This window comes from Panicum hallii, chromosome 1 (assembly GCF_002211085.1).
Source record: "Panicum hallii strain FIL2 chromosome 1, PHallii_v3.1, whole genome shotgun sequence".
NCBI lineage: Eukaryota > Viridiplantae > Streptophyta > Magnoliopsida > Poales > Poaceae > Panicum > Panicum hallii.
The window spans coordinates 39,430,926-39,457,897 of record NC_038042.1 but is presented as its reverse complement, the minus strand read 5'-3'; the positions used below and the strand labels follow the sequence as shown (position 1 = coordinate 39,457,897).

The window sequence follows — 26,972 nt, the reverse complement described above, 5'->3', positions numbered from 1 at the left end:
ACCATTTATAATCAGAAGAGGCCAAAACGTCAAGAACCTTACTTCATCCGCGAGAATTTTACTTACTTCATCTGCAAAGATTTTACTTTGTCACAGCCTCAGTTCAGAGCACAAATTACAAACGTAACACGTAACACATAATAAAGATTACCAATATAATAGTGCGTGTGGCAACCGGGGTACAGCAATTAAGATGGTCAATTTAGTTACTCCAGTTTCTTGATTTATTTTTATTTATTTATTTTTTTTGGGGAGGGTGGGGGGGAGGGGGGGATGTTTACAAGTATAGACATCAGGAGACCACATGATACAAATATCAGTACCGCATTGTTTATTTCAACCTAGGGAATGCCAAACCATTCCAGCTCACATCATTTCACATGGATGAATTTCTTTCAGATATCAAATTCATCATCATACATGCCTCCATCCGAGCCCGCATCATCGAAATCATCTACATCATCAAAATCAGCTTCATCATCTTCAGTGACCACCTCCAGCAGATCGTCGTACATGTCAACCTCGAAATCAGAGCCAGAATTAGCAATGCTGCTGACAATGTAAGCACGGTACTTGAAGTCGGAGATGGAGTCATGAGGAAGCTTTAGATCTCGTATCCTAGCACATTTCGATTTCATCACATCATCCATTTGGATGTTGTAGCACTGGCGTATGTCAAGGGATTCAAGGTGCGAGCAACGGTCAAGAATTGCCATGAGTCCATCATTGGTCAGGTTGTTACCAATCAACTGTAGTTCTTGGAGCCCAGGCATGGTGCTAGCAATTCCTAATGTTTTGGTGTCATCATCCATGCCCTCATAGGGTGCAAACTCACTTTGAAGACTAGACCAGCGTTCATTCAAACTGAAGCGTTTAAGGTGTGGGCAGGCTCTGCCAATGGTATCACACACGTTGTCATGCAATGAGCAAAGTGTAACATCAATCTCCTCGAGCTGAGGTAAAGAACTAATTGCCTCTGCAAAACCTTCATTAGAGACATGATGGCACAAGCTGAGTTGGAGGCTCTTCAATGAGGGGGCCCTGCACACAGAGATGGGTAGATCTGGATAAGCTTCTTGTTTTAGTCAATCAAAATAGTCAGGTGTCAGATCCAAGTTGCTTCCTAAGATCATAACAGGCAGAATGAAAACTTGAACTACACAAATTGCTGAAAGGGTTAAAAAAATATACTGAAGTAAATCAATGCCTTTCTTAAATCAATCATATACCAAAAATGATGTGCAAACCTAATCAGGAGGATTCAACACAACTCTAGAAAAATAATAGTTCACTACTGCCTGAGCTGACAATATGCAAACAATCTACATACCACATCTTGCCAAAGGATTGGAACAACACAAGGATAATGAACCACACCTCTAATAGGGACAAGCATTATCTAAGGATAAATGAGAATTCGATATTGCTGAACTTGTTAACTGTAGTAAACCAAACATGGTACCAGATCCAGTAAATATACTCGATGTAGCAGTACAAACAAATGATACGAGCTGGTTGAATTTGTGGAACTTGAGGCAAACAGTTTCATACAGCAAACACTCAACAAATAACAAAAATAAAATGTCAATTTTGACTAAGATCTCCATCTATAAACAATTGGATAATTATACTAATGCAACAAAGCAAGAGTAATTTCGACTACAAGAAAGAAAATAACTACAGATGAATACTGAACATGGTCGGGCAACAATCATCAAAGAAGAAAACATAAATCTGTGGTAAACAAGGTTTACATCAACTGCAATAGGGTAGGAGTTTGTTTAGATTACAATGTCAGAATTGAGTACTGACCTCAAAAAAAAAAGGTCTTAAGTAGGTTTCTATCAGGCCAGGTTATATAAGCAGATTGCAACTTCATTAAGGCTAATACAAATCAATCTAGTCCTCATACCTGTTCTCTGTGCCTTATCTCCTTACTGATACCACAGCAACTCCTGTATCACGGGCAACAAACCAGCCAAGGAGAGGCCAGCAACTTCCCACACCTACCCTATCCGGTCACTTCCTCGCGAACGTGACAAGTACCATAATACAAATTAGGCTGGGCAGTTAGACTACATGACTTTATTTGATAGTTATAAGCTGATTTTAGTTCTAATAAATGGTTATAGACAAATATCAGGCTGCATGGCATAACGAAATTTGTGAAGCTCAACATTCAACATCGAATGGAATTTGTAGCACGCACAATATAATTTTTTTCCTTAAATACTCCAGTTAATTTGGAAATTCTCTGAAAGATTCTTAAGAAACTGAAAAATAGGGTGATAGATCTGCATGCTGCCAAGCTTCTAGATATTTTGAACATCAGAGACAAATGTGGAATAATACACTAACTCAAAGATTCGTGAAACAGAGTTACTTGAAAATGGTCAGCGAAGTCTGTGACAAAAAGATAGTTTGCCATTCGTGATAAAGACATAAGAGTAAACTGCAGTGAAGTTCACCAGCTAGTAGTGTTAGGATTCAGAGGACACTTCTATTTTCACGCTTTGAGAATAGCACACAACATAAAGCAAAAACTATGACATGGATACAGCTACTTATTATCCCATGGAGTGATCCAAGATTTGTGCATCCCCATTGAAGAGCAGAAGTATGGAGGCACTACTTGTATATAAAAAGAGCTGAATATGTCAAATGCGGAGTTAGCCTACCAACCTTTAGAAGGAACAACATGAAACAGTAACTAGGAGAAACACCAATAATAAAAAAAGAGTATACATGCCATTTAATTACACAGCAATCAACTAGGTTCTAGAATCAATCTTCCATTTTCTCAGCAAATGAGTAGAAGTTTCTACCATTGCATAACATATACAGTTAGAAAACAATGAGGATCAGAGTGATCAAGCATTTTTTTGTTTACAATGGTCCAAGGAAGATCAGAATTTGAGAAGATTGGACTTAACATGTACAGTGAGTTAATCATAAGGACAAGTCCAACTAGGTTTCTTTTATTTTATTTTCCCTGTAACCAAGCAGATCATCCATTAAAATAGGCCAGTCTTCCAGGAACAATGGCTGGCATTTCAAACTCAACAGAAGAGTTTTTGATAGAAACCATGGACCCCACCAGTTTAGTGAAGAACAGTTACTTCTTCCTTTGAGACAGTTTCTGAAAGTCAGAGGTTTCCATGTTGAAGATAATCAATTCTAATATTCAACCAATAGAACATGATTATTGCATCATGTCTAGTCTCAGAAATCCTGCTCTTCACCTAGGCTCTGCCCAAAGGATCTGCTTGCGATTGACTCAGTTCGTTTCAAGCAACGAATCTAGGTCAATAGAGGAAAAAAATCCAGGTACTAGAGACTAAAGCTACATGAAAACCACTTTCAAGCAACGAATCTAGGTCAATAGAGGAAAAAAATCCAGGTACTAGAGACTAAAGCTACATGAAAACCACTTTCAAGCAACGAATCTAGGTCAATAGAGGAAAAAAATCCAGGTACTAGAGACTAAAGCTACATGAAAACCACATGTACAAAGCATGCTTCTAAGAATTGTTTTTTCATTCAATTTTATTTGGCTACTGCATTTTAAAATTTGGTCTTGTCCCCAAACAAGATTATCAGAGAAATACATCATTACCAGATTTGTACCATTTTATTCTGCAAGTGAAAAAGATTATCCAGATCCCTTGTTTCGATCTTTGACTGATATTCCTACTCACAGCATGTCATTTGAATTTACATAACAGAAACTACACGAACAATTTATAAGCACTTCAGGGAGACCAACATTCTCACACGAATGCAACCTGAGGGGAACCGAATGGTCAAAATGTAGGTAGATAATCGTCTAGATTGTTTGTGGTAAGCATGCAATTCACAGTGCGAACCACCGAATACCTAGAACAGGTGTCGTCATCCATCATTTAACAAAAAGAAATGCAGAAGGAGGTAAAGCTGCCCCCTACCTCTGAGAGATGTATCGGAGGAGGTCGTCGGTGACGAAGGTGTCGGCCCAGAACGCCTCCATGGTGCCCGCGGCGCGGTCGACGGCGGCGCGCGCCATGGCCTCGGCCTCCTCAGTCTCCAGGAGGTCCCCTTGGTGGCACATGTCCACACGGCGCCACAGCGTGGGGTCCGTGGTGGCGAGCCGGCGCCACGCGCGGCACACCAGCCCGGCCCCCGTCAGGATCTCGGCCACGTCCAGCTTCCCGAACACGGCGGCGAGCGCGTCCGACGGCATCTCCGCCCAGTCACGGGCCTCGACCTCTGCCTCAGCCATGGACGAAGCTGGCGGCGGCAGCGAGGACATCGGAGAGGGTTAGGGTTTGCGGGAATGGCTAGAAGAGGAGGCGGTGGCGCAGCCGCGCAGGGAGTAGGTGGCGTGCATCGGCCTCGAAGTGACGCAGCCGAGTTTCGCATTCACCCCTCCACTCGAGAACCACTGACCGTCCTTCACGATTTTACCAGGAATTAGTTTCTAAATTTATTTATGAACGAAATTATTAAGCTTCTATCTAAAGTTCTAAAATCGAATGAATGATTTTTCGTACCATTATTTTCCAGAAAGTTTTGCTAATAAAAAATATTAGAGAATAAATCTTTTATATGATTATATCACGCCCCATCCTTTTTTCCGGCTCCTCCACCTCACCTTCCCTGCACCACGCACCACACACTGCACTCATCATCGAAATTACTCCTACCTCCACCGTCCCACTACATCATGCTACCCATCAATCCGCCGCTGTCCCCACTGCCTCTTATCATCCACATCCCTATGCCCAACGACGCCGCTATTGCGACGCCACCCGCGCCCCAAGTTGTGGCATCCCACCAGACTGTGCTGCATTAGGCCATCTACCATCTTCATCCAGCCACGCTGCCATTGTCAAATGTGTCGCCTCACGTTGCTGTCGTCGCGATGCCACCATGCCGATACGGCCAATGCGTTGCAGTTCCCCTATCCCACAGTGCCGCGTTTTGCTAGCGGCGTGGAAGTGTAGTAGGAGAGGTCATGATCGCAACGAAGAACGGGGATGGAAGCGGAGCACAGAAGCTATGATGGTAACCAAGAGTGGAAGTGAAAGTGAAGCATGAGCGTGCGACCATGAGCGGATCTTAGATCTGAGAGGTGGCACGTGTGGAGCCTACCAGCCCTAGTGATGCTCGACGACCACTGACCACTTTAACCAGTTCAATGCTAGTTTGTGTAGGTCCATATGTATCTTATGCATATTACATATAGTGTATTATCTTAGTAAAATTTCTCTTACATTGATAAGCCTATAGAACATATGTTAACACAATAGCAAAATATGTTTCATAATAGATTTAATAACACTAATTTGATATTGTAGATGTTGCATTGTAAGATGGTGATTAGTGAAAGGCATTGATCCGATCAAGATCAACACCAGCTTATGAGTCCATGGTGTATCTGCCGTGCATCAAGTACAAACCGGTGGCATGACTACATATACATATAAATTTATATCTAGGTATGAGTTTTATTTGACCAGGAGAAGGCTAATTGCACGAGGAATTAAACTGGTACAGCTATGCACTTGTACCTGGTAAATCTGTTCAAATTTCCGATAAGCACGCCCCCATTAACCAAGCAAGGCAGAATAGGAGTACAGGATCTTAAAACTTCCCTTGAGATCGGTAGTCTCTCTTTAACCTCTGCACAGCGTCGTGTCGTACATGATGCATCGTTAGTCTCTCTTTCGCCATGTTGTTTAATAACATTTGATATATCGACGAAGAGTAACGAAGCAAAATCGGATACACACCATGCTAACACAATACTACCCTAACAGTTACACGCATGTTGATCTATCCCCATTTGCTGTGCTACATTAGTATTTTCTTAAGAAAACATTACAGGCTTGTTTGGCATGATCCTCCAAAGACAGCTTCGGCTCCTCTCGTGGAGCAACTTCTCTGGTGGAGCTGAAGCTGTTATGGAAAATATTTGGCAATACAGCTTCATTCTGTTTTCATGAATAGATTAAAGAGGTCAAATGTCCAATATGCCCTTAGCAAATTTTTATTTTCCCTTCCATTCTTTTCCTTTTTATTTTCTTTCCTTTCATTATCTCCATCTTATCCGTTTCCTTCTCCCGTGCGCCTCCTTCGCCAACGCCTGCGCCTTCTCCTCCCGCTGCCGGCAGCCAACATGCGCACCTCCTCCTCCCGCCGGCTCATGCCGCCCGCGCCTCCCCGCACCCACTGGCCTCAACCCACACCTCCTCCTCCTCCCGCCGCCAGCGCCTCCTCTTCCTGACAGCGGTGGCCTCAGCCCACACCTTCCTGCTTGCGTTGCCAGCCTCCACCCACACCTCGCTACCCCTTGCAAGGACAAGGAGGTCCAACGGCCGCGCAGAGCTACGTTTTCTAGCTCCACCTCCGTCGCTGGGCTCCAGAGAGCGCGTTTTTGGGGACTCCTCTGGTGGAGCCGCCTCCCCGCATCCCGTTTGGCAAGGCTTCACGTGGAGCTGAAACTGGAGCCGGTTTTGAAGCCTTGCCAAAGGGGCTCTACATTAGTTAGTTTATGATTTGCCATATTTTACAATGAAATTGAGAGTAATACACAATTCGAAGCAACTTGACATCATAACACCAGAAAAAAGAGATAATTGAGCAAGTGGATAAAATTATTACAACACAAATACAGATGAGGTATACTAACTAAATACACAAGATTGGGCTTTTTCTACTGTGCACACTACACTTGGTACAACACCAACATCTATATCATCTCTAAGCACCCCCTCTTTTCTCCCCAAATCAATAACCCACCATCTCCCCCAACAGAACAACCCAAATTTCTGATGCACAAGCATCTATCTCAAGCTGGTTGCAACTGGCAAGCAGCTCCATCAGCAACGCGTTCACCGCAAAAATGCTGTCAATAAGACAAACACAAGCCACAAGCATCTCCGGGCTGCGGTCAGGCGCTGAAAGCTTCAGGCAATGGCCATAATATTACAGTGTACATGTGAAGCCTAATGTTCCATTAATGCTGCATCCGTCTCTGACAGTGGTGCTGAAAAATGGGTAACATGTTATTGGTCGGTTCAAAACATATTGTTCTGAGTAGAGACACAATGGGTTACCAGAAAAATTATCCTTAATTTCCTCATGAAAATTGAAATACAGGACATGGTTAAGGACTAACAAAATCCTGACATGAAAACTTATAGAAGTGCAGGCATGCAGTAGTATGTGCATATGCATAACTACTTCTCAAAACAAAATTCATTGATTTTGAGAAGACTTACCAAGCAGGTCCTCATCTGCATCATGGAACAACGTAGATTCCATCAACAGAGGGGGGGAGAATACTTGATCAAGAGCATCATCAGTGATAAATGACTGATGTGCCAGACCACTGACCGGGTCAAGAAAGCTCATGGCACTGATAGGATCATGTCCATTCATTTCACTTAACAAAACTGGACTTGTGTTTATTGGGCTGTCTGCAATGTAGTAAAGATCACTCGTGCTCTTTGGGAACTTCATCTGAGGCGACGATAAACCTGGTCTTTGTTTCCGTCGATTTGTTGCTGCATCCATCTCCTTCCTTGCAGCACCTGCTGACAGTGGAATGAAGAAGTGCTCTGAACCATCGTCACTATTTTTATCTTGTGGCCTCTCTGTATTCCTCAATGGCTTTGACAGAGCAGCTTCACGAACAGACCGTCTAATGTCATGAGCAATATAGCCGTCATTTTCTGCAAAGACCATATTGAACCAAAATAATTACCAATGCTATTCATCGAAAAGCACTTCATTTTTTATCAGTAAAAAAGAAGAAATGGAGCCTAAAGATGAATGGATAAGCTGAAGCATAAGAAATACCATGCTCTGAACCATTCATTTGATCTTTAGTTGAGGGGATAGTAAGTGTTTTCTCTTCTGATGTGACCTCCTGGCTAGGTTGGCGTATTAGAGCATTCCGTTTTTGTGTCTGTGTTCCTTTTCCAGAAGAACTTGGAGTTAGGCTAAATAATGGAGGTAGCTTTAGAGCAGGACTGCCCCCAGGTTTGTCCAGGTGTGTAGAAGAGAGCTTAGAAGTCATCTCTGAAACTTCACTGCTGCTTTCCTGCTTGAATGTCTGTAGTCAGAAAGCTGTAGAAAAAAATGTGCATGCCCAATATTGAAAATCTTTTATGCTTGATGAGATTTCATAATATAGCAAACTGATACTGCTTCATACAGAAAAGCATTGCGCAGCTGCCAGTAAAAAAACTTGCCCATGGTTGTTATGTCTATGCCCTATTTCAACAGGTTGGAAAGGAAATATGGGTAAATCATCATAAAACAAAACAGGCAATTAGTTAAAACTTTTTATTCTTACTTCTGATCTTCCAAGGCCGGCAGAAAGCGGTAGTCTGGAATTCAAAAGATCCATTGGGTTACTGACACTGTTCACTTCTTCTGAGAGTTCTTCTATTGATTGCTGCATTGCTGGAATAGCTTCCTTTAGTTGATTAATTAGACCCTAGACAAAGGGAAAAACAGCCAAATATTAAAAACCCATCAAATAGCATTGTTCCATTCACCAGTACAGAAACCTGGTCACTACTGGTAGACTGCCAGGGTTTCATACCTAGGTTACAGCTTATCAATAGAGAAACCAGCTTAGTCTTGTATGGAAGATGTTATTACCTGTATACTGACTAAATGCTGGCGATGTTCAGCTAACGTTGCAGTTAACGAGTCAGCATGAGTACTGGTCTCTCCGTCAGATGCACTCCTCAGTAATTCTGGCCCCTCTCCGTCATTTGCTTTGGCCTATCAAATTAGTAGACAGGATACACATCAGCTCAATGGTGTATCAAAATGCATAACTGTACTAGGAAGTCACAATATTTGTATCTGATGCATGCCAAATAAAATACAGTGCTTATATGTCGTAATGTATATTAGTGGAGTACATGCAGAAATACCTTGGTGATAATCTAATATGGCTCAACCCGAGTCTTATGTATCCCCATTTCTTTATTTAGTCTAAAATTTATGGAACATTTTTCTAATACATTTATGTTGGTTTATGGTCTACCAAGCATTTAGCCATTGTACTAATTGTATCTGTTGAACTGCAATCAATATCAACTATGAATTATCTTTGTATACATATGCAAGATCTATGAAATCATGTAGTACATCAAAGTAATAACACGCCTGGAAAAGGTCATATTAACAATTCACCATGCTACTCCAAACTGATGGCAACTAGAGATATCAAAGGTTCAAGCATGCAAGGAAAAGTGAGACATAGCAGAAAATCGAGTGTTTAAAATATTCGTTGTGTATCATATAGCTAATGTGTAAACTAGAGGATAAGCAGAATTAAACTAGCAATATTTACTTCCTTTATGGTTCAGAAGATGCTAGGCTTTGTTAATAGTAGGTCATGCCATTGTTGCATATATGATATTATGTATGAAGCACTCCTAAAGTCCTAAGCCATGTGTATATCGTAATTCCATTAAGCAACTGATTAGTATTGTGTAATAATCATGTTGCGATGTGTAACAGATCTGTGCCGATTGAAAATTCTCTAGCAGTTTGTATCTAAGTCCTTTGGATGTAAAAAAGGGAACATTCAAGCAGTCAAAAAGGGGTTAAGTATTGTCAACACTACAGATGATGTTAACATAAATTATCAAAGTTTACTATTTCTCTAATCACTTTTTACTGGTTCATCTCCTGTAAGATGTACAACACTTGTAACCCAACCAGCACAACTAGCACTTTTACAATGGCAACAACATTCTCCACCAGAACATATGCTCAGCTAAGCTTAATTCGTTTGTTAAAATGGTTTGTGAAAACACTGATATAAGTGGTATTACAGGCCAAATGCTGTCTAATATATTTCATGACTCATGAGCTATCTTATGTGCAAATATCAGTCTGTGACATCCTATGCAATGCTCCCACAAGAGCAATGTAAATGGAATTCACTAGGTAATGCAAAAGGCAAAGCAAAATGTATTAGAATGCAAGCATTGGCAAAACTAGTGGTTGACTGTGCTCCTAATCTATAATGCACAAATGGCATCATTAGGATATGTGATGAAAAGGAATCCATCAATGTCACTCTGATGTATTGACAGTTCAAACAAAAACAATAAAATCAAATAAAGTGACATCTTACCAAATGAAGAGACTGTTTATGAATACGCTGTAAAGCATGAGTCCAACGGCGGAGAATTTCAGCTACATCAACAGTTTGTTGACCATGTCCGTTCCTATCATCTGGCCTTGAAAGGGCTTCTTCCTTTCCTTGGAATAGCGGAGAAATCTGTTCTTGCTTGTCCAAAATGGGAGAAGTTTCACCAGCTCGAGCTGATAATAACTCAGAATGCGGAACACTTGCACTCATATCCATGGCTGCTAATAACTGAGATCCAGATATCCGGTATCTAATAGGATAGTGTTATTAGAAATAATGTAATAACCATAACACTTATTGAACTACAGAACACACCTGTGCTCCCTATGTGCTATAAGATCTTCAATTGGTCCAGAAGCTAAAACCTCATGTTGGCCTGCAAGAATGGTAGTAATCAAAATCAGGAATTAAAATAAGCTGTGTTACTACACTCTATCCAAAGAAATATCTTTACTTTTTTCTTTCAAGGATGGTATAATATCCAAAGAAATATCTTTACTTTTTTTCTTTCAAGGATGGTATAATACTGTGTTACAACAGCATATACAAGGAGTGCAACAAAACCACCAGAATGGGAGAATCAATTTTTTATCAAACCACCAGAATAGTTTCTTAAAGCAGAAAATGTTACAGGCTCCGTACGGAATCTCAGGCCATTTAGCATCACTGTTTATCCTAGTCTCGGACTCATAAGCAAACAATCATATGCTATGACTGCTTACACCAAAACAAAACCCAAATCCAAACCTCAGACCATATTAGTTCCCCTTTGTTTCACCCTGATGGCATGTATAAGATAATGTTAACGTCTGAATAGTAAGACAAGAATACAACAGCTTCCAGATGTTATCTTGTTAAGGTCACTTGTCACTTGTCAGCCAGGCACATATGGTACAAGCCCAGTAAGTAAATTTATAAGATAATTCCAATCTACAACAGATAGACACATATTTTCTGATCATGCACAACATTGATATTTAGAGCATGTAGCCACATGCTACAGTATATGACTATATAGGCCTAATGTGTCAATTAACGCAAACTCGTTATAAAAAGCATGCAATTCATTTAGTCACATTTGAGCAGCATATAATCGATAATGATACTTCAGTATGTGTACCTTTGCGAGCCAATATCGATTCCCAAAGACGAGTTGCCTTAGAAACCAAATGAGAATTCTGCCCAGACGAGCTTGAGAGTCGTTCATCCCACAGGTCACCTTCAAGTTTTGCTTTGTTTCTCATATCTTGTAGTTTCTCTAACTCTTGCTGCAAATAAGCCTACAAAATCCAGATGGAGATAATAAGCCTACAAAATCCAGTAAGAAGAAATGGATACAGGATGCAACACATATCTACATAGATTATATAGAAGTTACAGTGTACCTCTTCAGCACATAGACTTCGGAACTCAGCTGTCATTTCATGGGCCAAATTTGACCATGTTGTTTGCCTCTGGACAGCTATATTTGCATTTTTCAGAAATTTACGCCTCTCTAGAGCTATCCTTGCCTGTTAGGAATACCGGATCAATTCACAAGAATAATACCAAACATAGGAGTTCATTAATTGAACAATCATATTATGGACCTAGCATATAGAAGCACGAGGAGTGCAACTTGGACCACAGGTTCAACAAGAAACTATAGAGTTGCCATTCTGTGCCTCATTGAAAGGAGAGGCGTTCCTCAGGCTTGGTCAACTATGCTAGTAAACGACAGGTCTATTTGGCTCCATCTGTACAATAAAATTAGTGTATAATCCAATTGAATTCCAATTTTATTGGGTCTGTATCTTGTCCAGGATCCAAGATTGGCTTTCTGTTTAGAGTATTTTAGTCACTATATGAACTATGCATCTTCTCGATAATCAAATTTTTATTTAACCTACTAGGTTTCCTAAGCATCAAAATTCCAAGTCATAGCTTTTCTTACTGATAGAAGCCAAATAATCAACCCCAACAAATGGTTGAACTACCTATGGTGCCTGTTATGTTGCCATACTTAGCATATGAAAAAAAATTATTTCAGTTATACTACCACGCAAAGCCATATTAGCTTCAACTATGTCTCCTCTCAGTTATTGGCCACACACGCTTTCTCCTCAAAATTTAACCTCATAAGAGGTGCTCCCCAAGTATTCACAATTGCACAAGTATACATACCATTCTCACAGGGCTAAAATGCTTCATATATACTACCTCCATTTCACAATGTTTGTCGGGTCCGCACACCTAAGAGGCACAAAAGCTAGGTATCGATCTATCTAATGAGTAAAATTTTGATACGATTCCATTAAATATTCATCAAATAGTATGCCGCCTAGATATGCGAACCAGACAAACAAGAAATGGAGGGAGTAATGTTTTAAGAAATTAAGTTTTTTATAACTAAAAGCATTTTAAGACTAGAGACTGGTGCTGTTAATCTACATGAGGTTCTCTATATGACAAAAATAAAATCAACAGTTTTCAAAAGATTTAGGAATTAGTCATTCTTGCCTTGGTCACAGGGAGTAAAGCAGCAGCATGAAGATAAGAAACATCTGTTAGTGCTGCAGGAAGGGGATTTGATGCAACATCAGCTGCAAAAGTTCTCCTGTGAACTTCTCTCAAGGCATGTACAGAGAGTTGCCACAAAAGCTCAACAAATCTGCATCAGTATAGGAGTGCAAAATATTACAATTAAAATATGAAAACAAGCCGAGTAATTTGATCTCCAAGAACTAAATATATTTTACATTTTGCAGAGGTATCCGTTGGACTGTTTTGTTTTCTAAAAGTTTGAGAATTACAGTATCTACGACTTGCAGTCACTTTCTTGATACTGTAGATGATTGCCTGGCAATCTGTACATGCAGCATTTGGAGAAAAGGTTTGTTTCAAGCCATATCCAGCTTCCTAGTCGTGACTTAACTGATCAGACATGTGTAGCATTAAATTTCATTGGTGGAATTCAAGCAGCATTACCCACCAGAAAAAGGCCAAGCTAAACAAATATTTAGGGCATCCTAACCTATATCATAAATGCATGCCAGACCCACTTAGGACTAGTTTACGGCGTGTTCAGTTGTATGGCTGGAGGAGGGCTGCAGCTGCATAGTGCTACAGCTCAAACAGCTGCTCAATTCAATTGATACGGATAAAAGTTCAGCTGCTCCTGTCTGGCTGCAGCAGCTGCTGCAGCCAGCATTTCCGAATGGAGCCTTAGCATCGCAATGAGGACATGCAGTCAAACTTCCCTAGATTTGACCAGAGATACATAAAGGATATCTATGTTGGTTGCATGGTAACAAGGAATTGTGGGCAAGAATGACATATGATCAATTATAATAGCAGAAAATTGCAAATATTAAGATTGCCTACATACATATATATATATATATATATATATATATAGGCCTTGTATGTAGGCAATCTTATATATATATATATATATATATATATATATATATATATATATATATATATATATATATATATATCGTCTTTCTGTTGTCCACCTAGTGTTTCTCTGGGGTGTGGGTTTTATGTTTTTGCACCTTATCCCTCGGGTGAGTTAAGGACACATAGTGTATTGGTATTTGACTGAATTGTTTAGGATTGAACAAGCATAGAAGCAACTTACTGATACTTGAGAGAGTCCTTACGAATCCATTCTATTCGGTTTTTATTTCTCCTATTCTAGAGAAGAAATAGAGAACTAGCATTCACTATTTATCTTTAAACCAGCACTACATATTTTGGTCGAAACCATGCACTTGGATAGAAACAATCTATGTCACATCTAGTTTCAGCAAACTCTAAATTTCAAAACGGTGTATATGTTTCCAACGATCCAATGAAGCTACATTGCCCTCTACCGCAAGCACCACAACACCTTGAGCATATCCCAAACCGACCAAACCAAATGCAGCCCAGTATAGTCCACTGACCTGGGGCCGCAGCACGTAGCAAGTGACGAGACCCTGGAATTGCTCCTCGGCAGCGCCCCCTGTTGCTCCAGCTCGCTAATTATCCCTTGCACGATCTAATCAACCAATCAAAAGAAGAAACCCGACCAATGTCAAAAATACCACAGCCAATCAACCAGTAAATGTGAAATAACCTGTAGAAAATCTCACCTTCCTGAACTCCCTGGACTGAGCAGAGTCGAAGATTGGCCAGACCTTGTCGAAGTCCTGCGTTAAGGCGAAGCAAACCAAATCAAAGATCAGGAAGCCCTAAAATTTCCCCAAACACAAGGGAACCAGAAATTGACGAAGGGAGGGGATTGCCTTAGCGGACTGCGCGGGGCCGCGGAGCGAGGAGAGGAGAAAGTAGAGGAGCTGCTCGCCGAGGCGCGGGTTGGAGTGGCGGAAGAGGCCGACGCGGGCGGCGGGGGAGGAGGGGGAACCGAGGACGGCGGGATCGAGGCCTAGGAGGAGGCAGTTGGTGTACATGGCGCTCTCCAGCTCCGCCTCGCGCTCCTTCTCCCGATCCGTCGCCATGGCCGCGCCCCGGCCGCGCTTGCTCTCCAAAGGGGGGTTTGGGGGCGCTGGTGGGTAGGGCTGGGGCTGCTAGGTTTAGCAGGCGGAGGAGGAGGGCGCCATTGGAGACGGAGCCATGAGATCTCGCGGAGGTGGGAGAGGGAGACAAAACACAAAAGCAGGCGGCAGCAGGCGAGGGGGCGAGCGGCCGGATCGAGTCGAAATGGGCAGGTGGGTGAGGCTTTGGTGGTGCTTCTTTTTTTTTTCCTTCTCCTTAGGATTTTGGATTTGTTTGCCGGCTTGCTGAGGTCAGGCACCATTCAAATTTTGTAGCAGGCGACGAACAATTCTAGGAACTTTTGAAACGAAATATTATCCGGTAAAATAATACATAAATAAATATTAAAAAAATTCAGACGTGAAGTTAGGAACGTCAGGCTTGCAATCAAAAAGTTGGAACGTTCTTAACTAGTGAGCGGGTGAACATCTCTTGGTCAATGGAACTTACTCCATCAAATCATTTAACACATGATATTTTGGACAACGAAAATAAACTAAAACTAGTTCATTTTGTTTGTCCAAAATAGTGTATATTAATAATTGGAGGTAGTATAACCCAAATTCAAGCTTTACACATGGAAATATTTATAGTAATTTTTTTTGAATTTGAGCTCAAAATTTGGAATCCAACAAAAAGGTTTCCTACCCTTCATAAACTATAATTGGAAATCATTTCTCCAGCTAAAATATATTATAGATAAGAAAACTATGACTTTAATTCAACCCAAAATGTAAAAATCCCCTGTGATTCCAAGTACATTGTACATATACCATCTTACTACTCTAAAGTACGTGGATCAGTTGAAACTATAAACATATAAAATGTTTGTAGAACGTTATGTTATGGGTCTTGTACAATAATGCACATTGTTCGTTACTAAATCATACATGTATGTTTTTAGATAATGTATAGGTATTATTTTACACAGCAAAAGGTAGTATCTCAAATTCCCCGGGGCAAGTCATCTCTACATTTGCCCAACACTATCATTTTTTGTCTCATTATTCATACGGTAAGAGAAAACCTAATATATATGGATAAGGAAAAAAAGAGAAAGGTAAAATCCTATAACAATATCTTTGATATATTATACTACCTCCGTGCGATGAAAAAAGCAATTCTGATATTCGAAAAAACATACAAAAAGTGCAATCCTTAGAATTGTTCAACAAGTGGGGGAGGGGACACGTTATCATCATCCCTTTATTTTTCCTGAAAACTACCGCGCAATTAAGTGGTTAAATTTTATTTGCATACGAAATTTAGCTTCTGGCCATGATTTTAGAAAGCCTAGTTAGTTGCTTGCGGCCAATAAATAAGGACCAGAATCATTTCACCCTACTACTAATATGTCTAAAAAAATCATTTCACCCCACTACTAATATGTCTAAAAAAATTAGGATTGCAATTTATAGAACGGACTGTTAGACCTGGGCACACGGGACTGTCCACGTGGCGTACTTCTCCTAGGATACGGGATGGGATATGGCCCACGCCCTACATTTGTAACTACTCGTAGTGCAGTAGGACTTCTCTTACAGTAGTGAAACTAGTCGGATACGGTAGAAAACTACCCGAGAAGTACTCAGGTAGGACTCCTGGACTTGTACCCGACTAGGACTTCCATGTAAACTTATCCCCAGACTATATAAGGGCGGACAGGGACCCCCTCAGGGACGATCACCATTAAAGACAATATAAACCATAGGATATAGGGTATTACGCTCTCGGCGGCCCGAACTTGTCCTAAACCTTGTGTTTCTTACACCTCCGAGGTCCTGATATCGGCGACACCCTACCTACAAACTCACCACCTCGGGGTATCCCTCGATGGACGTGGCAGTAAAACACTGATAGCTAGCGCGCCAGGTGTGACAGTTCATGTGTTTGTAAGCTAGGCATATATTTTGTTAGTGTGAAATATGTGTTTGTTCGTATAAAGCTCATGTGTGTTTATGTGAAACTTTTGAAAATATAAAAGTGCAAGTAAATAGGGTATTTTTGTAATTACAGAAAAACCTAGGGTTATTTTTGCAAAATGTGTTTGGTTGGGAGGTAATTTTGAAATTAGTGAAAGGTGGTTTTGTAAACATGTTTTCTTTATTTTATCCCTTGTAAAAATATATATTTATTTATTCAAAAGTTGCATTAGAAATGCAAGTGTTGAAGTGTGTTAAAATTTTGGGTAAAATGGTGAAAATAAGGGTGTTTATGTAATTTTATAAAAGTACAAGTTCTTTTACGCAAATATTTGATTTACAAAAGTAATTTCCAAAGTTACTCAGGACTAAAGTGTAAAAGATGCAAGTCATCATGACATGTTTATCCAATCATTATGACGAGTCTATCCCGTCATTATGACATGTCATAAATTCTTGCATTTAGGTCCTGAATATTTTAAAAATTACACTCTTAGGACAAAAGTAATTCAAATCCAACTTTTGCTCAAAATTTCACGTGCAAAGATGCGAGTTTTGAGTTTTTGAACTTGAGCCCTAAAACAATATTGTAGAGTTTGAAAAACTCTCCAACTTTCATTTTGGGCACTTCTTCATTTGGGTTTCAGAGTAATGGGAAATTTATGTTTTACAGAAAGATCCCTGTAGTTTTCTGTATTTACGCAAAGGTCCTTGGGGAAATCTGTTTATCCTTCTCCTCTATTTCTTTTCTCCCCTGGCGTCTCTGTCTTATCCGTTCCCACCGGCAGCAGCACTATCAAAATTCCTCTTTTCCTCCTCCTCTCCCTGCTGTTCTTCCCTTGGTTCACGGGCTGCTGTTTTTCCTCCCGAGCAAGCAGCGGCGGGCGCTGCACGGTGCAGCAGCGCGCGGGCCGCGGCACAAGGCGCCAGGTGCGGCGCGGTCAAGGGCACGCGAAGGCAGGCGCGACGCGGCGGCTCGCAAGCGGCGCGCGCGGGCTGCTGCAGCTCGCGGGCGGAGCGAGCTGGCGGGCCCAAGGCGGAGCAGTGTGCGCGGCACCCGGTCGGGGCAGGGGTGCGCGCGCGACAGGCGGGCCCGGCCCGAGCGGCGGCCGCAGCGGTGCGGGCGCGCAGGCGAAGTGCGGTCCAGGCGAGCGGCCCAGGCGCGCAGGAGGCAGAGCGGCTGCGCGCGGGCGTTGGGGCGAGCGACGGCAAGGGCGGCCAGCAGTGCGGCAGCGCGCGGAAGCCAGCGGCTTGGTGGGGCGGCGCAGGAGCGAGGCGCACATGGGCGGCGCAGCGCACGCGCGTCTGGAGTGAGCAGTGCGCAAGCGTGCGCGGCAGGTGAGCGGCGCAGCCGCGGCGGCTTGGCAAGCGTGCGCAGAGGCAGGGCACGCGCAGGCTCTGGTGGCGCAAGCAAGCGCGTGTGCGCGGGCGGGTGGAGGTGCGTTGGCGCGTAGAAAGGAAGAGCGACTCGTAGGAGCAGGTGCGGCGCGGGCTCAGACGCGGGCGAGCCCGAGGCAGAACGGCGCCAGAGCAGAACGCGCGAACGGCTCAGGCGTGAGCTGATGCGACGCGACGTAGGCGAGTTGGCGTTAGTCGAGCACGGGAGCTGGAGCGGCATGGTTCAGGCGGTGCAGGAGCTCGCGTGCTGGAGAGCCGGTGTAGGCGCTGGAGTGGCAGGAACGTGGGCGGCACCGAGCAAGTGGCGCGAGCGTGCGCGCGGTGGCGTGCGGGAGTTGGCGGTGTGGGCAGCTGTTGAGCGGCTGGAGCAGAGCAGGCCTATGGGCATGAGCAGGTGATGCTGGAGTACGACGTGCCGAGCAACGGCACACGCAGGAGGAGTTACGGTGGAGGGTTTCTGCGCGAGATGTGGGAACACGGTGACATCGGCCCTAGCTACGCCACGGAAATCTCTGATGACGCAAGAGTGGCCGTGTCGAGGACGCGAGCTCGCTCGCTCGCGAGATGCACGAGGGGCAATGAGCTGGAAGGAGAGGAGGTGAATCGAGGGTGACGGTTACAGTTCGGCGAGTTCGGAGGGAGCAACTGCGCAGCGGCAAGGCGGTCAGGACAGGAGTAACGCGGCGCGGGTTCGACGCGCAACGCAAAACCGACGGCGAAGTTACAGAACCCGGAGGTCCGAGCGAAGTTGAACCAGCGCGTTCGCGAGTGCGAGCGGAAGCGTTCTACCGGTGGCCGACTCAGCTCGTGAGCAGGAAAACCCTAGGGTTCGCGGAGAAGTCAGTATAGCGAACCCATTCGGCTCCATCGTCTCATCCCATAAGTCTACGACATCCAGCAACTCCTATTCCTCATCGATCGCCGAGCTAGACCACAAGGCACCACGGGGACTACTCCTTCGACCATCTTGCACCCACGACAACCCTTCCTGGCAAGCTTCTTCGTCAACCACGGGATTTCGTCATCGTCGAGCTTTTCTCTTCGCCGATCCTGTTCGCCACGGGAATCCACTTTTTACCCGTTCTTCCTCCACATCTGAAACTACCCCAAGGTTTGCCCTGATTCACTGAATCTTCTTAATGCCGGCGATTCCTTTGCCGGAATATCGTCGTTATCTTCATGTTATCTGTTTTCCCACAGCAGGGACTTGATTGCCATGTTTTAGAAAATTCTAGGGTGTTCTTTGTAAAATTTTCAGAACTTTCTTTATTTCAAATCGATGAACTTCTACATTTTATAGATTTTTGTAAGAAGTTCATAAAAGTACGAAAACAGTTTTGTTTGAAACCCTAGATCAAAATCTACAAGTTATGTATTGTGATTTTGAGTTGAAAGTCTTTGATTTGTAATCTAGGTTAAATATTAGGAAATGAATGCTTTATTGTGTCTTTTGTGATATGCATGTGTTGTAGCTGAGTATAGATTATAAAATGTATGTTTCAAGTGAAAAAGTGTGGTAATTAGTTAATCCATCACACAAACGCTCATATCCCTACCGTCAAGACGTTATCCTCGTCTTGATTGCTGTTTCCTTAAGTTCCTTGCCGTATATAGGTTCTTGTTAGTCCGTGTGCATCTATTGCTTAGCTAATACGTCTCGACAGTTATGCTTCAATGTCAGGTTATCAACCCAACCACTTAGTATCTGTTTTCTTTAAGTCTATGATGTTTCTACGTAACCACTGTCAGCCGATGCATTTCTGGTGAGATGCTTCTACCATCGGCTGGTTAGCTGAAGCGGTTGATATCCTTCTAGTATCGGCTACTGCCGGTAACATTCTGTTGTTCCGTCCTATATCGGCTATCACACAGCCGATCAATTTGAGGTGCACACACGATCTTAAGGTTCTTGCTATCGGCCGATCCAAGCCGATTTTGGTTGCTTTTCCGTATCGGTCAAATATGGCCAATCAATCCTTAGTTTCCCTATCCATATCCACACACTTCTATCAGTCGATCTATCGACTGAAAGATCGGCTATATATCTATCGGTCACATACCCTCAATCACACTCCAATCGGCTATACGTCACTCAACTATTGCACTGACGTAATCGAGCTGATACAACCACACCTAGTTACCCAGGATAACACTTAAGCACATCTCAATTAAGACAACTGCTTTAGAAATCATCCTTCTGCCATGGTAATCGATGCTTTCATCGATCATCTAGGAATCCGATGCATCTTTCCATCGGCTAAACCTCTATTATTTCCAATCAGCTCTGTTGTAATCTTCAACGAATAGCCGATTCTAATTAGTTGTCCTCCTAAGGCTCTGTTTAAGTTTAGTTTCAAATCTTTTTAGTTGTTATGTGAATAGTGTGTTAAATGAGTGTTGAATTGCAACTCTATTGTGAAGTAAAATAGTTTTGTGTGCACACTTGAATGTGATGTTGCATTACATGTAGATACGATTACTTTCGGCAACGGTACCTGTGAAATCTCCCTGGAGTCTACAGAGGATGTTTCTGAAGATCAAGTGAACGTCACCAAGGGATTAACTGAAGCCCCGAACCAAAGTTCGGAAGATGTTAACATTTCTGACTTCAGTCCCACCAATAAAGGCAAGCCCCGGACATAACCTACTATTTTATTACACTGCAATCTATATCTATTTACGTATTCTATGCATTAAGTTCTTTGGAATTGCTTGAAACCCTAGATGCATAAATCCTAGGAACTAATGTATTGCACCTGAGGTCATATCGATTAGATGCTCTGCTAATAGGGCTGGTAGAAGTCGGGTGATTTCCTGTCACTCGCGCGATATAGGAGTTGTAATATTTACATTCCTGTTATCACTATAAGGATGACGGACGAGAGTTTTATGAGGTATCATGGTTGAGATGATACCCCGTCTGTGTTGTTGAACTTGATAAGGTCGCAGCGTGTGGTGATCGGGGTTAAGCGTTTGAAAGTACTAACCACATGCCGTGAGTTATGGGTAAGCGGTAAGCCTAGTAGCCAATCGGCCCGAGGAGTGGACATACCTCCCACCACTCGATCTTTATTTTATGTTCACACGCACCGACGTGTGGGAATACGTGTTGCAATGGCAACCAGGAATACGGATTTTGTAGTCGCGCTACAGACGTATGTCCTGCACTTTGGAAGTGCGTATGGTCCTGCAGTCGCTTGTGGTGGATCTGTCCACGAGTCGGAATGAAAGGCAAACGGTTGCTTCGGAACGACCCTGTGGTGTTCCAAGCGTGTGAGTTAGGTTTACCTTGCAAGGTTGGAAATTCGATTCGGATCGTCCGCTTCTCACGATGATTGAGACTGCTTAATCCCTTTGTTACATTGAGTAATAAGAGCAATCTTATGATTATTCAAGATGATGCTTGATCAAAGATTTTACCATGCTTGAGTAGTTACAGGTGCTTACCTAGAATGGATAATCAACTAGAATCTGAAAACTAAAAGTTGAAATTAAGGATCCACTCTTAGTTGCTTTTCAGCTGAAACTAAATCCAGAACCATTATAAACCTTCATAAGTCTAGTTATGGGCTAAAGTATACCCAATCCCGGGTAAGCCTTGCTGAGTATTAGTATACTCAGCCTTGCTAGTTTTATGTTTTTCAGGTAAAGCCTTTGAAGACCCTACTCTTTCCCTGTCATGGCCCTGTGCTCTTCCAGAAGGTTGGTCCGTGGAATGGGATCCGTCCCCGACCAACATTGGTGATACCGAGTGATGTCGTGCCTGGGCTTAGCATGACATCCGTCTTGTCGACGTGCTGTAGATCATCGCGTATGTTTTCCGCTGCTAAAGATCATAGCTTAAACGGTTTGTATTATTTTCTCTAGGTTTGAAACTTTGTACTACTTTTATAAACTCTTGTAATGTAATTCCCTATTATGTAAATTGTGATGGTGATTGTTTTTCTGGACTCACCTTCGTGTGAGGTAACCTTATTGATCCTGTGTATCGGTGGTTTATCGGGACGTTACCCGACAGGCCAAGGGATTATACCATTTGAAGCATGTTGGAGCCCTCGGGAGTGGACTCGCGTACTTGAGCCGGTATAATTCAGGTTGGTTCTGCCACACCAGGTAGGAGTGTTCATCGAGCATCCATTGGAGAATTCGATGGCATCCTTCAACTTCACCAGTGCTGTGCTCAACGAGGGCACAACTTTCATCTTCGGCTCCTGGATCTGCGTCGCCAACGGTTTGGGTGGCTTCAATAGCTACCTAGCCAACTCCAGGGAGCTGGAGGCCTCTTCGTCGACTCCAAGCAGCGATCTCGATGAGTTCATCGACAACCTCGACGATCCGTTGCTTCCTGATCTGGCCCTGCAGATCGAAAAGATGTCCGTTTTCGACGCGACTTCCACTCATGACGCACCAGATCTAGTCGGGTGGGACTCAAACCGATCTGAGGGACCCACACAATCTAAATCCCTCTCGGACTTGGAGGAGGATTTGGATCTGTTGCTCAAGCTCAAGGACGTGGGAGCCACCACTTGCCGGGGGGCCCGTTTTCAACATCTACTCAGACTCCAACGAAGAGTAATCCTCGCTCAGTACTACACCTTCAAGCTAGTCCCGAGAAGGACTCGGAGACGAGGGAGCCATCGCCCGTCGGGCGGCCCCCGCCCTTGAAAACCACTCGCAACCTGATGGGCACACCGAATCGTTTTCGGGCGGCCACCTGGGTTTAACCATAACATCAACGCCGCAAGGTTGTTTCGTGTATTGGAAGAGCTTTGAGCCCTCCGTACTACTCAATTACGAGTCCCGCCTTGTGGCCTTCACGCAGGAACTGCCCTTCCAGGAGGGCAAACCTCTCTCTCCCATCTCGGAAGAGGGAGAAAGTAGAACAGAACTACTTGAGTACATCCTTACGGCTAACCACTCGCCGGATCGTCAAGTCTGCAGGGCCTCCCTTCGCAACGCGGAGGATGATGAGCTGGACCCCAAGTACGACAATGAGCAACTCGCCGACGTCTCAGCCGATGAGCCCACAGCTGATGCTCCCTAGGATGAAGATGAGGAGCACCGAAGGATCCGGCAGGTGAAGGACGCCAAGCGCGCCCAGCGCAGGCGTAATGCGCAGAATCATGCCCGCGAACCAAGGGATCTAAACAACACTTTTGCAGTAGTCGCAGATTGGGAGTACCGTACACTGATTGGCGCCATCACAGGAGCAGCCCTCTTAGCCGAACAACTGCAATAGCTGACCCAGCGCACGCTCGTGCAACTCGATGGGCAACATCCAGTGTCTTCCACTCGGAATCCGCCCTCGAGGTCTGAGCGCCATGGCGAAACCGCGTTGATCAGTCGCACCCCCGGAGGAGGCCCTGGGAGCCGGAGGAACGACAACCGCCAGCGCAACAAGGGCCACCCGTCCGCGCGTGGCTACAATGAACAAGGAGTACAACAATCCACTCGCAACGAGCGTGGTGCAAGGCATCAAGGCCAAGTTCCACTCGAGGCCAGCCTTCACGATGCTCCCACAATTGACCCCAAGCAGAAGATCAACGAAGGCCGCGACGCGTGGCGTGTTATTGAATCAAGGAGAAGGGACCGTACCGACAGGTACCACGACGATGATGACGACAGCGACCGCTTCCCCGCCTTCACCTCCAACATCACTGACAAGTCCTATCCAAAGGAGTTCAAACCAGTCGGAATCTCCAAATACGATGGTAAGCAGGACCCGTGCTAGTGGATTCGATGCTACTCCATTGCTATTGAAGTTTCAGGGGGATCCAACTCTTCCAAAGCCCCCTCACGTGGCTTGAAAGCCTCAAGCCAAACTCCATCGACTCGTGGGAGGACCTCAAATGTGCCTTCATTGACAACTTCCAAGGATCCATGATCAGAGTGGGCACTCGCCATGATCTGTCCCAAGTGAAGCAAGAGATGAACAAGACCCTAAGGTCCTACACCCGGTGTTTCTTCGAGACGCGCGCTACCATCGCCAACATCATCGAGGAGGACGTCATCCGCTGCTTCTAGAACGGGCTCTTCTCGAAGCACACATACCACGACTTCAGGCGCAATTGCCTGACTACTACCATAGAGCTGCATGATATGATGGCATGGTGGGCTGACTAGGAGGATGAGGAGAACGACCGCTTCCCCAAGCGCAACCACGACAAGCAAAGCAATGGCAACGCCCACTTCGACAAGAGCTAGCGGAACCACTCGGGGAATACCCGAAAGCGCAAGCCAGACCAAGAAGTCACAGCTGTCAAGCGCAATCCACGTGGCAAGAAGTCGGGGAACAAAGACACGCAATTCGAGAAAGTCATGCACAAACAATGCCCGATACACCCGAAGTTGTGACACATGCTCTTCGAGTGCATCACCATCCGCAAGTCACTGAATGCACCACCCCTCCCTCAAGCAGGAAAGCGAAAGGACCAGGAGGATGACAAGGAAGGTGACAAGTCGGGGGCTCAAGACTTCCAGGATTTGAAGAACATTGTCAACGTCATTTTCGGCAGAGACGGTGGACCCCCCTCCAAGCGCTCGCAGAAGTTGAACCTGCGCGAAATACTGTCTGTGGAGCCGCCCACGACAAGGCCTCTGAGATACAGCGAGGTCCTGATCTCCTTCTCCAGGGAGGATCAATGGACCAGCTTCTCCGAGCTGGAAAAATTCCTGCTCGTCCTAGACCTTGTCGTGGCGGGCTCACAGCTAACTCGAGTACTCATCGACGGCGGGAGCGGCCTCAACATGCTTTTCGTGAGTACATTGAAGAAGATGGGTTTGGACATCTCCACGATGCTCACCCCCAGCAAAGCTCCTTTCTACGGTATTGTCCCAGGTAATGCGGCTACACCACTCGGGTCTGTGGTCCTGCCAGTCACCTTTGGGATGAAGGATAACTACCGCACCGAGTACATCAAGTTTGAGTTATCGGATTTCAACTCGTCATATCATGCTATCCTTGGCAGATTGGCACTAGCCAAATTCATGGCCGTACCCCACTACATCTACCTGCTACTTAAAATGCTAGGCAAGACAGGCGTACTCACACTCCATGGCGAATTCGTATGACTGTGACTAGGAAGCGATCGAGTACGCCACGACATCACGCATGCTAGAGCCATCTGCAGAAGCACTCGCGGCCGCGCAGAAGCTGACCAACTCAGAGATGGAGATGTCCACCCAGCGGCCTAGCCAGTCGAGGGTTAAACCCGACCCCAGCGATGTCGGCGTCAAGGCCCTCCAGCTGCAAGAAGGCGACCTATCCAATACTGCTTTGATCAGGGGCGGCTTAGGCGACAAATAGGAAAGTGCGCTCGTCAGTTTCCTTAGGGCTAACCGGGACATATTCGCGTGGAAAACAGCAGATATGCCAGGGGTGCCCAAGGAGTTGATTGAGCATTGCCTAAAAGTCAACTCTAAAGCCACTTCGAAGAAGCAACGACTATGATGCTTCACCCCTGACAAGAGGGAGGCCATCAAGAAAGAGCTAGCAAAACTACTCGCGGCTGGTTTTATTAAAGAAGTGTACCACTCCGAGTGGTTAGCTAACCCTGTACTAGTCTTGAAAAAGAACAATAATGAATGGAGGATGTGTGTGGATTATACTGATCTCAATAAACACTGCCCGAAGGACCCCATCGTGCTCCCATGCATCGACCAAGTCATCAACTCTACCGCTGGCTGTGTCTTGCTCTCCTTCCTCGACTGCTACTCGGGCTACTATCAAATAGCTCTCAAAGGAGGAAGATCAGATCAAAATAGCGTTCATCACCCCCTTTGGAGCATACACATACAATACAATATCATTCGGGTTGAAGAACGCAGGAGCCACCTATCAACGGCCATCCAACTGTGTCTTGCGAACCAACTATACTACAACGTTGAAGCCTACGTGGATGACGTGGTCATGAAGACCAGATCCTACGACGAGTTCATCACTGATCTCGAGGAGACATTCAACAGCTTGCGGAAGTTTTGATGGAAGCTTAACCTGATGAAGTGCATCTTTGGTGTGCCATAAGGAAAACTACTCGGGTTCATTGTCAGTCATCGAGGAATTGAAGCAAACCCAGAGAAGATCAATGCCATCACAGCTATGGATGCTCCAAGGATGATTAAGGACGTCCAGAAGCTCACAGGCTGCATGGCAACTTTGAATCGATTCATCTCTTGACTTGGAGAAAGGGGACTACCCTTCTTCAAATTGCTCAAGCTCCACAGCAAATTCCAGTGGATCGAGGATGCAAACTAGATGCTGCAAGATCTCAAGCACCATTTGTAGTCGCCACCCATCCTGACGGTTCCCCAACTGGGCGAGAATCTGCTACTCTGCATCGCCGCGACTACTCATGTCATCAGCATGGCAATTGTGGTGGAACGCCAGGAGGAAGGCTACGCCTTCAGGGTGCAGCGACGAGTCTATTCATCAGCGAAGTCCTCTTTGAATCTAAGGTTCATTACCCGATGATTCAAAAATTACTTTATGGTATACTCATCACTTTCAGGAAGCTTCGCCAGTATTTTGACGCATACAATGGCTTGGTGGTCTCCAACTTCCCATTGGCAGATGTCCTCCACAATCGGGACACTACCGGGCGCATCTCCAAGTGGACCGTGGAGCTGGGAGCCCTCACACTCGACTTCAAGCCCTGGACAGCCATTAAGTCGCAAGCACTAGTCGATTTCATGGCGGAGTGGTGAGAAAACCAAGTGGAAGCCTCAACCAACCAGCCAGAGCATTGGGTCATGTATTTTGATGGCTCACTCAAGCTCGGTGGCGGTGGTGCGGGAGTACTTTTCATCAGCCCGAGAGGAGAAAAGCTCAAGTACGTGTTGCAAATACTATTCGAGGTTTCTAACAACGAAGCCGAGTACGAGGCATTATTGCATGGGCTATGCGTGGTAGTCTCTCAGGGCATCAAGCGACTACTCTCTAGGCATATTGGATCGCCTCCTGGTTG

General features: G+C 44.5%; 2 protein-coding genes across 3 annotated transcripts; both read right to left on the bottom strand.

Annotated features, from left to right (window-relative positions):
- Nucleotides 1-292: 292 nt before the first annotated feature.
- Nucleotides 293-4,409, bottom strand: LOC112877962 (putative F-box/LRR-repeat protein 23). Its single transcript, XM_025942339.1, has 2 exons — nt 3,945-4,409; nt 293-1,041 (listed from the first exon to the last, which is right to left on the bottom strand). Exons 1-2 carry the CDS (start codon nt 4,286-4,288, stop codon nt 396-398), a joined length of 990 nt encoding a protein of 329 aa, XP_025798124.1. The 5' UTR covers nt 4,289-4,409; the 3' UTR covers nt 293-395.
- Nucleotides 4,410-6,536: 2,127 nt separating this feature from the next.
- Nucleotides 6,537-14,861, bottom strand: LOC112875444 (AUGMIN subunit 6). Of its 2 annotated transcripts, none has more exons than XM_025939302.1 (13): nt 14,440-14,861; nt 14,287-14,343; nt 14,098-14,192; nt 12,665-12,815; nt 11,551-11,676; nt 11,286-11,445; nt 10,481-10,541; nt 10,148-10,415; nt 8,653-8,778; nt 8,342-8,485; nt 7,843-8,089; nt 7,263-7,715; nt 6,537-7,027 (listed from the first exon to the last, which is right to left on the bottom strand). In XM_025939302.1, the coding sequence occupies exons 1-13, from the start codon at nt 14,650-14,652 to the stop codon at nt 6,987-6,989; spliced, it is 2,142 nt and encodes a 713-aa protein (XP_025795087.1). In that variant the 5' UTR covers nt 14,653-14,861; the 3' UTR covers nt 6,537-6,986. The 2 variants fall into 2 exon arrangements, with proteins under 2 accessions (XP_025795087.1, XP_025795095.1); XM_025939310.1 differs by having other exon boundaries at nt 7,843-8,086; nt 14,440-14,860.
- Between the last annotated feature and the right edge of the window lie 12,111 nt (nt 14,862-26,972).

Bases quoted from the DNA above. Each gene is read 5' to 3' on its own strand.
- LOC112875444 (XM_025939302.1), bottom strand. From the start codon at position 14,652: ATGGCGACGGATCGGGAGAAGGAGCGCGAGGCGGAGCTGGAGAGCGCC. The intron at 11,446-11,550 runs GTACACTGTAAC...TGGATTTTGTAG, and splicing joins GAAGTCTATGTGCTGAAGAG to GCTTATTTGCAGCAAGAGTT. The intron at 7,716-7,842 runs GTATTTCTTATG...TGGTCTTTGCAG, and splicing joins AATGAATGGTTCAGAGCATG to AAAATGACGGCTATATTGCT.
- LOC112877962 (XM_025942339.1), bottom strand. From the start codon at position 4,288: ATGTCCTCGCTGCCGCCGCCAGCTTCGTCCATGGCTGAGGCAGAGGTC. The intron at 1,042-3,944 runs GTAGGGGGCAGC...CTCTGTGTGCAG, and splicing joins CTCCGATACATCTCTCAGAG to GGCCCCCTCATTGAAGAGCC.